The sequence below is a fragment of the Myzus persicae genome, unplaced genomic scaffold (genome assembly GCF_001856785.1).
Source record: "Myzus persicae strain clone G006 unplaced genomic scaffold, MPER_G0061.0, whole genome shotgun sequence".
NCBI lineage: Eukaryota > Metazoa > Arthropoda > Insecta > Hemiptera > Aphididae > Myzus > Myzus persicae.
Window position 1 is genome coordinate 157,909 of NW_019104433.1, and position 17,281 is coordinate 175,189.

Genomic DNA, 17,281 nt, shown 5'->3' on the forward strand with positions numbered 1-17,281 from the left:
TATAATAATTACTATAACTTGTCCGGTTTTCTGTAAGGGTCGGTTACCACTTAATATATTTCGTTTTTTATTTCTTAATAGTGCAATTACTTCTCTGTGTAAATAAGTTGTTTTGTTTTTCCCATAATTTTTTTAATTGATCAATAATCCTAGGGTTTATCATTCTCGTTCCTCTTACAGTTCGAATGATGATAATAATAATAATAATAATAATAATAATAATAATAATTAAAATTTATATCTACACATTTTTTTTTTTATTTCCTGTGGCTCAATATTTTCTTCCATACAAATATTCTATTCAATAGGTTATTCGCTACAAGCCAAACACATATTTAACTAAACGGTCACAAAGTCTTAAAACATAGGTTATCCCACTTTTAATTCACCGTCAATCATAATATATTGCAATGGAATAATTATTATTTTTTGAATTTATTTTTAGTTTTTGTTGTCGAATTATTATTATTAGTATTATTACTATTACTGTTTTTTTTTCAAAACATCAAATATAATAATAACCATTTATGTTATTTATTTTATAAACTGTTTGACAAACTTTAGTAAAATTTATTGTATTATTTGTTTAACTAATATTTTACCACTATTTGTTATAAACGACGATTACCATTTTGCTGTTGTTGTAGGATCTATAAGCTAATAATTATTGTGTTTTTTTGAACTGATATTTTATTTCTGTATAATCCAAATACACACATGCATTCAGAAATTTGTTATTTTCTTTTTTCTTTTATATTTAAATAGGCAGGACTGTGATATGATCAATAAGAATGATTGTAACAACAGATACCTATAATATGTTTGGTTTGTTTAATTTTTTTTTTCTTTATGGTCTAATTAATTTTGTAACACATTTTTAAACAATGTCGATCGTAATGATCTCTTGTCCAGAAAAATAAAAAAGTAACTTACATCTTGTTAAAAATAAAAAAAATAAAAAAATGTTATATTGTTTTTGGTTTTTATTCTATTAGTTGGTTTTTTTATTTACCTGGGATTTTTATTTATTATTTTATTCATACATCATATTATATTTTTTTTCTACATAACTTTTATTTAGCGTTTTTTGTTTGTTTTATTAATTTATTTAATTTATTGATTTTTTTTTTTTGTTTTATGCAATATAAAACGCATATTTTAATTTCAAAGACACAAAATATAATATCATATTGCCAGCTGGAAGGGAAAGTGAGACTTGAGTTCAATAATTTTGCTTTTTGTTAACTTTATAATTAAAAAAAAAAAAATTATAATAAACGTAATTACCTAATTATTTACTATAATAGAGATGGAAAATAAATGATAAAATATTCTTTTGTAGTATACCTAGTTTAGATAAAATGCTAAAAAAAAAACTAGCCTATGCTAAATATATTATTTGTGTGCATTTTTTTTCATCACTCCTATTTTTTATGAATTTTGTACGTTTTTCTAATATATATTTTTTTTTGTATACTACGTATTTTTTAAATGTAGTGATGTTGGACAAATCCATTATAAAAGATTAAAACAACTTTTTTTTACCCAAATACCATAAATTCAAATTGTTCTTTAAAAAAAAAATTATGATGATTTCATTGTAATGTTTAAGAAAAGATTTGTCTGTCTTTATTATTTCATTTTAATAATATATAAATATTATATATCATGTATAACACAAAGTGTCCAACTTGCTTTTCCCGGTAACTTGCCCCGATATTTCGATTGGGTCAATTTATTATGGTTTTGTTTTTGTTTTTATTTTTATTTTTTTTTGTTTTGTTTTGTAAAATCATTATAATAATGTATATCCATATAATAAAAAAAAAATTACAATATTATCTTTTGCTGTTTTTATTTCATTTTGTCGCGTTCTAAGGTCAATCGTTGTAAATAATGTATAGTATTTTCTATGTTATAATTATATCAATTGTCAACTACTGTTCCCGCAGCAAACAGGTGCCTGCTGCAATAATGGTTCATCAGTGTTGTGTATGTAATACTCTTCACAATAAATTAACGTCGTTGTATAATATGCAACTGTTGTTAAGGTTTTTCGTACTCATATACCTAATAGAGCAATTACGTTTGCACAAATATGCAACTCGAATGCTCCCAAAATTAATGATGCGGTCCGACCCATCTGGGTAAGTATATGAAGCCTAGCCTAGCCTAGCTATAGTAGGTACTCGCGTCTATTTTTCGGAAATCTTCAACCATTTTCACGACGACTGATGGATAATATATTATTTCGATTCGTCGTGTCGGTATAAAATAAATTATGAAACATTGCTTTCAACTTTACAGTTGTTAAGGTACAAAAACATAAATCACCAATGTATATGCAGCGCTTGAATTTTGATGAAAAAGTGAACAAAATGTGCGTACCTGGATATTTAAATTTGAAATGTAAAAATTGACTAAGATATGATAAGAACCACTTAAATATTTTTTTTTTTTTTTAGAAGAGAGACCCTGTTCTCCATCATCCCCTCTTAATTCAAGCACTATCCACACAAAATACGTAAATACTACGCAATCCTGTGTTATCCAAATATAATAAGTATATAATAGAAGGGCAAATATAACATCATAAAAAAACTTTCAGCAGACCATTTTGTATTATTTGAGTTCTATCCCACCAATATACATGTAATGATAACAACTTGTGCTTTGACTGACAAAATGTGTTCAATATCAACTGCAGGTGCTATATGGCAGGTAGGTATCCATAAAAAATGGCTTCTTTTAATTTAAAATCTACCTTAACAAACATCAATAAAATACAGAATATAAACAAATATAATAAACAAATTACTACCTTTATTCTTAGGAAAATTTGTATTTTTGATTATTCGTGCACAGAGCTGAGGTAGGTAAATAACCATTTCATTATATTTATTACATACAAGTCTTAAATTACATTTTATTTCATTGAATAATTACTTTTTAACGATGATGTTTAATTATAGCTTTATGATGGAACTAATTATTGAGTGAAATAAAATTTAATTAATAATTTTACCCTTGAAATATTGACAATATTGCTAATATTTTTGCTGAGTAGAGAAAAAAATATTTAATTTGATATTTATTTTCAAAACTGTACCGTTATAAATTTAACATCTTTGGAGCATATACCTATTTTAGCCTCACAATAATTGCGTTATTTTTTAATAATGATTATTTCTTCAATCGCCATTCGATCTCCCAAAAAGGTAAATTGTTACTATCGGGTTGGTTGTACCCGTCGACATTGAGATCAAAATCCTACAGTGCCAAAGTAGAAAGATTCCATACTTGTTTTGATTTTTTTTTACGTTTATTGTTTAGTTTCAGTGAGTGTTGAGTCCCTCGATAAAGATAAAAGTGTCCTAAAACAACAACTGTACACCACATTTCCTTCGACAATTTCAAAACTAGTGGCTGTAAACGTATTGCTATAAGAAGATTGAGTAGAGGAAAACCCAATAAAGAATGTGACGACAAATATATTTTTTTTGTACTATAACGACGAAGCAAAAGATCAATCGCAATCATATTTTGTCGTAACAGTTCACATTCCATAGCCAAATAGCTACTTCAAGTTCATGTTGGAATTTGTTATTTTCTAGAAGTCCATAAATTATCAATGGTAACCAAATATATACGTGATATAAGATATAACCATGATTACAATATTGTTTATACATTTAATACATTAAGAGTTCACAAGAAGTAGGGACAGATGTGAGTGAAGTATAACGTAATTTATTTCAAATTATTTAGAAATAAATAAGTACAAAATATAGTTATTACTTAATTAATTTTACTCTGAAATCTTACGCATGATAGTTATAATATTAATCAACGTCGAGCTATTTAAACTGAATAATTTTTTTTAATTAATCAAAATATGAATTAATATTAAAAATAATTCTTGGTATTTAAATAATTCTAGAGAGAAAAGTGTCGGAAAAAGTTCCAAGACTGATTAAACAAAATACACAAAAGTCCGTTTGATTATTTTTTTTTTCTTCAGTTTAAGTTCCGAAAACAGTCCCAGGGGAGGTCCCGAAATATATTACTCATTACAAATTGTATAATGCCATGTATTACACTTTACCAGTTCGCATATTTTATGTTTATTCTTTCGACAGCTTTTTTGTCAAGTTGTTGAAACAGCTTTTTTTTTCTACTACGCTTTTCATCAACACAGATACGGGGCGTTTTATCAAAACAAAGTAAGTTATATCGAAGTAAATAAGTCGTATAAACCATTGGAAGTCTGCATATTTATCTGCTCCATATTTTTTATAAAATGTAAGACCGCTTGTCAGTTGGTGTATTTAATATATTATAGACGCTCACAATACTATAGATTACGAAAATCTCTTGGTCATCCGTCACTGTCTCGATTTAAGTTCCGTGCAATAACAATTTGAAATCGGGTGGGGCCTATCGTACACATTGATTCATACTATGTTATCAACGAAGCTCGATTACTATGGGTAAAGCTAAGTTTTACAAGTTAATGCTAAGAATTAATAGGTATTAAGGTATATTAGGTAATCAGTAAAAGTTTGAAAGCATAATTGTATATGGGTTTTTACTAAAAACTTTTTATAAGATCTAGGATAAGTATGTTCAAATCGTGAAAGTAAAAGCTGATTTATCGGTAACAGAACAGTTATATTATTTTTACTTATAATTAAAAATTGAAATCCAGGTCACATAATTACTTATATATATTTTTTAAATTTAAATTAAGGCTTAAACTACTAAGGTAATTAGCCTGATACTTTGTAGAGAGAACGGTTGTAGGGAACACGTTTGTATGTGTGGCACAGATGTGTTGCTACAAACCAGGGTGGTCACCCATCCGAAATCTAGCAACGGTGACCAGTAAGTACGCTCAGAGCGTTGCCACAGAGTGACTCACCTGAGACCTGACTGCGCTTCACCAAGCCACATTGTATATTTTATTGGCCATGGTAGTTGTACATCTTGTATAAAATATAAATAGTAATTTATTATTTCTTTAAATAATTTTTTTTTTTGAACACATTATTAATCAATGTAAATATCAGTTCAGTTATTTGTCTTAATAACTTATAGTTATCATTTTCAATCAAAAGAAAATTATTTTAACAAACAAATATATAATTTAATTTAATAATATACAACCTAGGTTTTCATTTTTAATTATTAGGTTTTAGCACCGATCTCCCCTTTCAAAAAACGTTTATATTATAAATAGTTCAATAATTCTTGAAATCCATAAATTAAAAATATAAATTAAATTGTTAACATTGTTATCAATTCTTATCTATAATTTATATTATGTGCTAAAATTAGGTATAATTATACCTAATAATTGGGTATCACCTATTTTATTTTGACTTTTAGAGCCAAGTATGAGTGCAAACTTGTTTGTACAAAACTGCTCAAGTAAGTAAAATATTTAATATACTTTTCTGTGGTCTCGATATCGTACAATCTTCGGGTTGAGCACTGATCATAAAATAAACCTACGTATTTGTTCATTTTCTCCATATTTTTGATACTTGAAAACATTTGAATATCCGTACAAATATTATATATTTAGGTACTATAAAGCAAAATCAAACGAGTCATAAATATGTATAGTGAACGAGTGTTATAATCACATTATAATATACATCGTTAGATATGAAATAAATTATATGGATATATTTATTTCAAAAACAAAGTGGGTAAATGCTACCATTCACCGATTAATTTTTCAAAAATGCTCTAAGAACATTTAAATTAAAAAAAAAAAACTCATTATTACACACATACCTAATAGTTTTATCATGTTTTTTACTTTTAACAAAAATAATATTCAATACTTAATAAAAAAAATCAATTGATCTGGGTTAATGTGATTTATTTAATGCATGTTACATAATTTATCGAATATGTTATATTTCTGAGTTGATACCTCTTACATATTCGTTTTACGAGTCTGCATGAGCAATTCTCAATCATTTCATTTTAAATTCTGAGTGAAGAGAGTAATGTATTGGAATTACTTTTGCAATGATGTGTGCTTTTTATTATTATCTTTTACGAGTTATTTTTTGGAAAACACTTTTCGTGGTCGTAAAACGCTGTAGCTCTATAGATTGGAAATTGAACACGGGCGGTAGGTACTTATCCTAGAAAGGTAATTTTCAAAGTTCTCCGTAGTTCCCCAGATAAACTTGAAACGCAGAGGAATAACGTCAGAGAATACATTTTTAGCAACACGTTTCAACTCCACGAAGGTCATTATTGATAGGAATAGGTGGTAAATATAAATAAACCTTGCTCAGAATTGTTTTATCGAATGGAGCTACTAATAAACGTTTATATTTGTGAAACGATGACTTTGAAATCCAACCTAACCAAAAAAAAAAAAAAATACTCATATGAAATTCATGTCAAATATCTAATTTTTTATATTGTTATTTGTTACGCACCTGCAAATTTCAGTATTTTATATTATTATGACGTAATACATTGAATTCGATTTAAAAGAAATATAGTATCCTGGTAGTGTTTAATATTCCAAAACATTGTGGTGGTCAAATCAATACTATCAATTCAACCACAACTATTAAAATAAATGTAAAAAAATAATTGGTTTATATTTATCAGTTCACTTAAGCCAAATGCGAAATACATAACAACAAACATATTATTATAATATTATTATGTAAGACGGAGCAATGTATAGGCAATATAGGTACATTTCTGTGTACCTAGCTTACAGAGATTTAAATATCACAATAATATTATTGTGATTACTATGTAATATTATATCTATATTATTATTTATTATAATGAGTATAATATATAATTTGTTTTACCATGGCCGTATCTTATTTAAAGTTTGCAGGCCCCTGGGAAATACATTGAATATAGCGAGGTATTGTGATGTTCGGTTTAAATTCCTGGAAATTCATCAAGTTAAATTAAGAAAATATTATTCATATCTATTTACTTGGATAAGTTTTACATACATTTTTTTTTTCATATTATTATGACTAATATTTTTTTAAATCTTCGATCATTTTATTTAGATTCTACCAATAGTTAAAAAATTAAAATACACTTAAATATTTAAGTACATGAAATAAATAATTGGATTTTAATACCTCCTGACTTATGAACAGGCCTGCCTATAGTATTTATGTTCTATATTCATTAGATTTCCCCGTTTAAAAACTTTTAAAATAATCACTAATGATACAAAACATTTCAAAAATGTAAAAATATATTATTACTTATAGTTTTTGTCATGCGTTTGGTTAACAAAAAACTACGAAACAGAAAGAGAAATATTAAAAGATTTAGTACCCTAACCTGTCCTTTGCTTGGTGGAATTTATTTTTGTCATTGACCAATACAAATTCATTAAATACTTACAAAAATGTAACAAGTGTTATAAAATATTACAGTAAAGGCAATATTACTTGAATTAAGTTGGATTGTTGTTTTTTTTGTTGAAAATAGAGCTACAGTATTAATTTAAATGTTATACAACAATAACTTAAAAATTTATTTTGTGTAAATTATGTTTTTTGAGAATGAAGTGTGATTTGAAAGTAATATTCATTGATCATAGACATTAATAGAAAGTTACACAGTATTTGAAATAGTACATAATAATATAATAATTGATTATAAAAAATATAATATAATAATATTTTATGTATATAATATAATACATAAAATAGTTTATTTAATCAATGTTAATAATATAATATATAAGTTCACTCACAGTACGTGATTTGAATTAAATGGAATCTATTTCAGACATGTTAAAGTGGTGTGCAACTAATAAAGATTTAAACTAATCTAAAGTCAAGTTTATTAAATAGAAAATAACAATTACTTCTAGACATTAGACATTAATCTAACGTAACCTAGATTAAATACTAAATATAATAAACTCATGTATAACGTAAATACCAAGGTCAAACATTTTAGTAGATATACTTATTGTGGTGGTCTGCTCAGAAATGTTATAATCGTAACATTCCGCATAGTATATACCTACTTACTGGTAAACTTATGGAATTCGAAAATGATATTAAAAACAAAATGTATAAAATATATATATATATTTCATGAGATACGTTTTTTCCTACAAGAGAATGATTAAATTGAATTTTATGTAACAATGTTGTTTAAGCAATTTAAATAAATAATTATTGTGTTTTCATTATAAACTTAATCATTATTCGTAACGAATAATTATTCAATTATTTTAATTGGTATACACTAAAATGCTGCATTCGAGTTGGAGACTGGTTTGTTTTTAAACATATTTTCTAACCTGGTTAGTCGGTTGTTTGTTATTGGTTCTGACTAATTGAATGCGTTTATTTATTTATTCGTTTATTGAATAATTTTCTCAAAATTAATTTAACTAAATTAAAATGTTGAAATATTGCATTAGTACTGTATTACAGCCTAATGGATAGTGTACTTTTGGTACCTATTTAAGGAATTAATTATAACTAACATTTTGAAAATTGTAACAATAACTGAAATATCAGCAATCATTGTTGAATGTTATTGGTCAAATCTTTGCAAAGATATGAGCATATTACAATAATAAAATAAAAATAGAGATGATTTTTACTGAACGGATAAATCTAATCCACCAATATTTGTAATAATTTTCCTAATACCTATCCTATTTACTAGATGAGCAAATTTTATCGATTTTAAATTTATTTTAATAATAAAAAAACTAGAGTATCACATATATAATATCAGTATAACATAATTGACAATCAGAAATATTATATTTTAAGAATGAGTAAAATAATTTTTTATAATTTTTAAAAACATAATTTATATTATATAGTTTGATCTTTAACAATGTATATTGTAATTTATAAAATACAATTACATTAAAATTATGTATATTTTTACTCACTTAATAGGTAGATTAAATTATAATTTAAACATTTTAAACGTGATTTACGATGTACCACCATCGCTTATAAGCTACATGAGGCCAAAATTAAAAAGGCCAACAGACACGATAATGGTTATGTTATTAGGTTATAGTCCTGATTAAGTAATATTAATAAATTCAATGCTCAATTACATGGCTAATTATATAATGACATTTTACAACATTTCCACTTATTTGAAGTTCGTATGTTTTTGTGATAATATTCAAACTATAGATACTATTATTATAATAAATAGCATATTACTAAAGTAACTCAAAATCTCGAAAGAGTTCAAAATAATTTTCTCCTTTATTATCTATCAAAATGTAATGTTGAACTCAACAGAATTTTGGTATATTGTTATATTTCAATTGAAAACCTTAAAATAAAAGAAAAAATTAAGTTTATCATTTATTTTTACAAGAATTATTAAATATATCTATAGATCACCCTTATATTTTGTTGGGAGATTTTATTTTCGAATTAATTCTTAATATATTAAGCATCAAGACAGCTTTTAATTAATATTGTTTCTAATACTTTTTTATGATCATCTCTTGCAATTATACTGAAGAAAGTAGGAAACACTGTGGAAGTCAATCGCAGTTGGTAGTTATAATTACGATTACACAATCATGTACCATATGATGTTTATTTTGCTATATTTATGGGAAATAAATTTTCATAAAATTTATACTAGTTTATATATTGTTATTTTCTAAATAACTAACTATAGGTAGATACATTATACGTATAGAGATCATTTTGTTTATGGAGTTTTTTCCGCCAATAAATAAATAACAATAATAATACAGATGTAGGAAATCATGAGGTCTTTCGTTTCAGTAAAAACTGAGGAGAGACATAAAACACGACGCTGTACTTACACCTAATTTTTAATTTCATAAATAAATAAAATGAAAAAGGTTGTAATTATTCTAACACGTAATGGCGTCGAAGCCGCGAGAACACCACTGCACGGCGGTCTCAGCCATCGAGAACTCCTCTCTTCCACCTCACCCACAATACTTAACCCACTTATGGCGCTAGACAACATATACGGCTGAGAGAAAATGGGTTTTAATCGGATAACCGCGGCGGTAAATAATATTCTGCTGTCGTCGTTCCAAACAAAACGCCGCAAAATCATAACCTTAACTTCAACCACACATATATAGGTGTATTATATAATAGCGGTGGGTAGGTGCGGTAGGCGGGTGCGTTAGGTTCATGTTCTATTAAATATTAATATACGACGATATATTGCAATATCGCCGAGATCATTTAACGTGTAACAGTTGTATTCGTCGTAAATATTTAACGCTTAAAGAGGGCAAGTTTTGTGCTCATGCCTGTCCCCGTCTGCCTCTTTTCATATATTTTTTATACTCTCCTTTATAGGTGCCTGCCACAGTATACAGGTACTCGCGCAATGTGAGGCACTTTTATTTTAATAAAATCACTCGCGGACACTAAATCGATACTTTGTGCAAGCGCGTATACATTTTCGTAGATATACCTACGTTGATAAATGTGTAGAGTTGTTCATGGACATTAATTTATATACCATATGGACATTTTTTGAGTGATATACAATATAGGTACTGACTTTAAACCATATTAGTCGTAGCCATGTCGAAATTTAACAATTCAAATTATACACTAAAGTAAACAAATTAAAATGATTTTCATTATTTACATATTATTATTATCTTGTATTATAAACTTATCAATACTTACTTATACTTATCCGAAGAAGTAACATTTGTTTGTATGTATGGTGTAATCTCTGTATATAACTACCTCCAAACCAGTTTAAAAAAAATTGTTTCACTTATAGAAAGCTACATTATCTCTGAGTACTATAGTGATATATTATAGTAATTTAAGTATAAATAAAAACTGAACATTTTTCATTATTTGTTTGTCCTTTATAGGCTCAAAAACTAGTAACTGGGTTGTTTTCAATAAAAGCTATATAAATAGATTCTTTGAGACCCGAAGGGTGTTTGTCTCGAGATTATCCATTTTTTTAACCTCTATAGGGTGGCTATATAGGTTTCCCTCAGTAACGAATCACCAATTTTCAATCAGAGAATCCAGTTAGGGAGTGTTTCCAATTTTTGTTAATTTTTGAGTGATGTAAAATTAAAATTTTGTCTAATAATTTTTAAAAATAATTATGTGACACATTACCTATATTGTAGAAAAAAGTTTGAACTTCTATTTTAAGTTTTAGCTATTGCAGACATCATATGTTTGTTATATTGCGAGTAAAAAAAGCAATATAATATATTTCTTCAATGGCTATGCAGCAGGTCAACATTGCTATAAGGTTATTATATAATATTATTTCCCTATGAAATTGTTTTTTTGTGATTTTTTATTTCCACCTATAAGATTTATTGGTTTATGAAGTCTTCCAATTTCCATACAAGGCCACTCGAGTATTAACAATTCATATTCAATTCATTTAATAAATTATTTTTACGAGCACTTCAACTATTTTTTAAACTCCTATAAACCTAATGGTTTTTCGAATACGATGATTTATCCCGTTGCTTTCAAACGTATAATATATAATATAAATAAAAAGCTGCAGGATCGTATCAAGGTGAACGAAATTACAGGTCGAGTGCGGCGGAGTGTTCGATATTCAGTGCACTTCAGCCTCTGCGTTCGTATTGTCCTCTGTAATATTATTTTTTCGTATTATTGAATTTGTAGTTCTTACATTTTTTATTTCTTTCAAATCTATTATAAAATATTAAAATATAATACTCAGCAACAATCTTTTTCACGGCTATTATTTTTGATCGGCAAACTGTTTGTCGGTCCTATCTTAGACAACGCATATTATAATAGTATTGCTATCAGTTTTTAATTGTTATCATCAACATAAAAAGCTTTTCCATCTCTTTGTCGGACAATGTAATGTTATCATTGTTCCGTATTGCGTTATATTGTTATGTATATCAACTGTTAAAATGTTCAACGAATCGAACCAGCCGGTGAATCAAAGGAGACAATATAATAATTTATATAAAATCAATAAACAATGAAGCGACGAACAATAGGATCGAGTCGTAGTTTCACACGCACACACGCACAAATTTATTATCTGGAGAAAGCGCACCGTTGATTGTTACCATATAATATTATATATTATAGTTCATTTCCACTCTGGCGGCTGTCGTGAAAAGGACATCGTCATTGTCGCAAGAGTTAAATGAGAATTCCCAGGAAGAGACGTATATGCGTATTATAATAGATACCTCCCACTATATCGTAGAATCATTGTTGTAATAATATTATTATTATATAAATGCGAAAAATAATTTGAGTGATTTTCAAACGAGATATCATTTTGTAACTTAAATATATGAAGTTACCTACATTAAATTCATTCTGCTAAATCAAGACATGTGAGATGAAAATGCGCTTGACCTATTTTCAAAAAAAAACTAGTTTTGTGTACTATCAGAAACATGGGATACGGATGTCCCTCTCATATTAAGTTCTTTGTTAGTGCTCGTTAGAAGATGAAGAGCAATTTCAATTTTTTTTTGTTTCTACCAATAGTTGATATTTTTGACACTATAAAAACCATACAAGAAAATACTCGTCATAAATCGTGATAAAAGGTAGATCAAAGTTATCTAATAGTTGTTTAATGAGAAGCACCACCAGTGTTTCTTGTAGTACCTACCCATATGCAATTGATATATTATTTAAGTGTGTTGTACTTTGCCTATCACTGTGATGACTTTATTTCTTTTACTTCTATTAGCGATATCCCAGTATTCCCAATAGATACTAAATAATTATTAAGTCCAGTGAAAATAAATATGATGTGACGTATTTTTTGATCTTATACCTGTCAACTATGGTAATATGATAACGATTTTATGGTCTCATCAATTATTACTATTGTATTATGTACAATACCTATATATTATTATTATGGAATTGATTTTTAAAAAGCAAAAAGCAAAAAAGCTCTTGGGTACCATAGGTACTTCACATAAGTACAAAACAATAGATTCAATTCATAGTGGGTATCCGCGGCAGAGTCTTAGGATTTGCTTTCAGACAAAGTGCCCTACATTATGTCAAACACATTGGCGTATTGAAATAATTTAATACTGTAAGAGGTTTCATTATTATTAGGCATAGTATAATTTCGGTGGCTTGAACACAGTGTTTGTTTATGTATTAAAATATTTGACTCTCGTACCTACCTACATTTGTTATGTAGCTACCGTTGGTAAAAAATATATTAATAACGAATAATAATATGGTACAGCGAGTCATTTCGGTGCTGGTCAACATCCATTTATATTACCTAGGCATGTTATATTATACTAGGTAATCCATTTAATGAAAGGATTTAACAATTTAGGTACCTACTATAGATGTTTTTGAAAACATTTTTATTTATATCATTTTAAGTCTTTAAAAAACCAAATTTATCTAAAAAATATTTTTTCTATTTATTACAGTAACTATAATCATTCGAAAAAGTTTAACGACAAAATGCAATTTTTATTTTTTATTCAAAAACATAATATGTTTGGAGTACTTCGACACTTTCGACACTTTCATAAAAATTGAAATTTGGATGAGTATAAATGACTTTGGATGAGTTATAAGGAACTATTTTAAGTATAGGTGCGTGGAGTGGAGAGATACCCCGCTAAAAGTTCGTCCACAATACTCTGCTTATATAAACTTTAAAATGTATAGCTAATAAATAATGAACTGTCCCAAATTTGATTTTGATACTCATATAATGAAATACTGCGATTCATTGTATGTTTTTTAGCGCAAACGTGTTATCCATTATTTATATGATTATAACTAATAGTTTGGGCCGTGGTGCTTTTTTTTTTTTAAACACAGTTTATTATTTTTTTTTTTTTACTGAACAGATGGAGTCACTGTTGTACTTCACATTCATCCAGATTTCTTACTTTTCCGATGGATATTCCTAAAATGTTCTTTCATACAAAAACATCATCAGACGATTAAGAAACTAAGCCAAATAGGTGCAGCCGTACAAATATTTTTGGCCCTTGATTTTTATTTTTAAGATTATCTATAGTTTAATAGGTACGATGTACACATTTTTTTTTTAACCTAAACATAATTCTTTTATCCGTACAATCTATTTTATGTTGCATACTGAACAATAAGGTGCATAATATTAAAGTACACTTATGAGATTGACATACATATTTTATGAAAATAAAATTCAATTGTAATAATATTCTCTTGATAGAGAAGTTCATCACGTGAGAGATACATTAAAATATAAGTTATACATTCAAATTTATACATATATGGCCATACGTATAAAGTTTCGTTTTTATTCCTCTGGTTTGGTTTCTTTTTTGGTGATATAATTCTCATAAGCAGTGACTTTACAAAAATCCAGTGGGCTTCTTGACCTTTCGTCTGTAAAAAAAAAATAAATTTAATATTAGTATTTGCTTGTTGCTTTTTCCTTTTATCTAATTTGTTTTATTAATTGGATTCGTGAAAACATTTTCAAAAATATAATAGGCATGTACACCGATATCGGATATAATATAATGTTAGTAAATTATGAGAAAATACTAGATGTCAGAAATGTGATGTTGGAGGTGGATGAACGGGACAGTAGCAAGATATAGAGGAAAACTAACGAATAGTTACCCATTTGAAATTGTTAAAGAAAATCGTATAGATACACGTGAATATAATTAAATCATGGCATTGGAAAATTGATGGACATGTGTGCTAAAACACACAAAAGAGCTGCATAATATAATATTATAATTTATAGAAGAAATGGTTGAGTAAAAAAAACTAAAGTGCGTCATTAGTATATTATAAATTCAAAACCACGCAACATTCTACAGTGTAAAGTTTGTATCTTTCTATTTTTAACCATCTGTGGTAGGTACGTGACTGATTGATAATATACTTATGTACTGGTAAGCGAAAAAAAAAGTTTGAGAACCGCTGTTTTATACTATTTTAAGAAATCAAAGAAAAGGTGGACCATGATACCCTAAAATGAAGAACCTTGAATTGGAGATTGTGACAAACAAGGGGTGGAAAAAATAAAAAATAATTATGTGAAGATTTCCATGGGAGTACATCTAACTGGTAGAATTGGTATTCCTGAGCCTTCTCACACCATACTTAATCATTTGAGATAATATCGAAGTTATTTGAGTACAATTGATATGGTTGAGGGTGTCCTGGTATCATATTCTATTACACATCCTCGTCAGATAGTTATGGGAAATGTTATCATTTGAATGTTGTTCACAATTAAAATCTTCAATATTTTCTACAATGCTTGGAAATAGTAAGGAAATTCCCACGCAAGCTATACTCTTGCCTAAAATCCTATGGTAAATTTAAATTGAATTAAATTAATATTTTAAGAAAAAACCAAAACATTCTTGGCACGTTTCAGGCCAGTTTTATATTATTATAATAGTTTCAGAAATTGAAAAATACCGGAAGTTGTGAACTATCTAACTAAACATTATACAAACAATTTAAACATCACTCAAAATCCATGAATTGATATTTTGGAATAATTCGATTACAATAACAATTACAATAACTGTAATAATAAGTTTCTATAACTATTATTACACTACATCGCTGACGCTGCTATATAAAATCTTCTATAAACATTTTGAATGGTCAATAAAATGTACAGATAAAATCATTTCATAGTGGAATTTTTAACCAAATTTAATATTATAAGCTCAGCTCACATTAATAACTTTTAAATTCACAATTGTTGGCCTTATAAAAAATAAATAAAAAAATAATGTTTTGTGTATAGTATAATAATATTTTAAATTTATTTTGCTTAATTAAAGCATATTATACTACTTTGTATAATACAATTTAGTTTTACTAATTTTAATATTTTATCTACTTCGCCCACCTTTATTTGGTCATTGTACTTAATTTCTGGAGAAAATAGGCAATATAGACTTTTCTCACTTCGACTATTGAAATGAGCATTGTGGCCAATGCCGTTTTTCTAATTGCCGAAAACATAATATATAAGGCATAAAATAAATAAATATACAATAACTAACTTGATAGTTTTTCTTTCATGAATAGATAACTTTTATGTGAAGCTGAAAAATTGAAAAGTATAATTAACGGTATAATATTAACTGCAGGTGAATACCTATATTTCATAGTAGGTACATTAAATTCACGTATCGGACACTCAATATAATGTCTAGTCGTCTGTGATTCGTGAGTTCGTTACCCAAAGTCACATTTCAGATTCACGTAACCTTCATTTGACCGTTATATTATGTCCACTCCTTCCAATGTATCAAATTCAAAACTTCGAACCAGTCGTTTTTGAGTTATTCAACTTGGTATGCTAAGGATAATAGGTTTAGTTGACACTTGACAATTTCATCGGTTAACCATCATATATTGGTAAAACAGTTAACCGGTATACCGGTTATTGCTCAAACACCGCTTTAACAGCATACTGTAATACTGAAGTACCGACGTCCCATTCGATACCGAAGTTAATATTTTTTTTAAATGTTACATAATATCGACCAATGTTTTATGTATAAAAATCAATGTTTTTTGGTGTGTTTCATAGCCATACGCAATACTACCGAACCAATTGGCGGTATAATGGTATAAGCCGGTAATTCTGTATAATTGTTTTTTGGTAATATTCTATTACGGTTTTCCGATATTCCAGATTCCGGTTTTTTGGTATTATGGTATGATTAGGGAATTACGATATGTACTGATACTATACCATTACGGTAAACCGTTCTATACCGGAACCGATTGCAATTTGAATACCTACTGCAATACTGGTATCCGAGTTAAATACCGTCAAACCATTTTCAATTTAAATACATCGGCATTTTCAAAAAAATTATCCATTAATTAATTTACATTAAAAAATAAGTGTTTTTATTTGAAATAAAAAAATTGTATCACCACAGGGCACTCTATAAGTAAAAGGTACAACAAAAACTCAAAATTTGTTATCTTTTTTTTTTTTATTGATCTTAAGCTTCGGCAACTGAGGCCATTAGCTGTAGTAGGATTTGTATTGTAGGTTTGTATTGTATATTTTGGGACGGTAGGGGGGAACACGTGTGTGTTTGTTTTTGGCAGAATTTCGAATGGGGCACCCGTAGGTTTCTGCCATGCCCCGGGGGTGGGGGATGGCAGCACTTGTTCTCCGGTCACCGCGACTTGTCCGGAGAAAAATGCCGCCCGGTAGCCGAGGATCGAACCGCGACCGGCTGCGTCGCAGCGGA

The 17,281-nt window shown here is 27.8% G+C and overlaps 1 protein-coding gene across 1 annotated transcript in view; it reads right to left on the bottom strand.

The window, feature by feature from the left end:
* Positions 1-14,002: 14,002 nt before the first annotated feature.
* LOC111042133 overlaps positions 14,003-17,281 on the bottom strand; it is a 46,486-nt gene continuing 43,207 nt past the window's right edge. Inside the window, exons 39-40 of the mRNA XM_022326653.1 lie at positions 16,070-16,111; positions 14,003-14,414 (exon numbers count right to left, since the gene is read on the bottom strand). Coding sequence (XP_022182345.1) covers positions 14,326-14,414; positions 16,070-16,111 — 131 coding nt within the window. The 3' untranslated portion in view covers positions 14,003-14,325. The remainder of the gene's footprint in view (positions 14,415-16,069; positions 16,112-17,281) is intronic.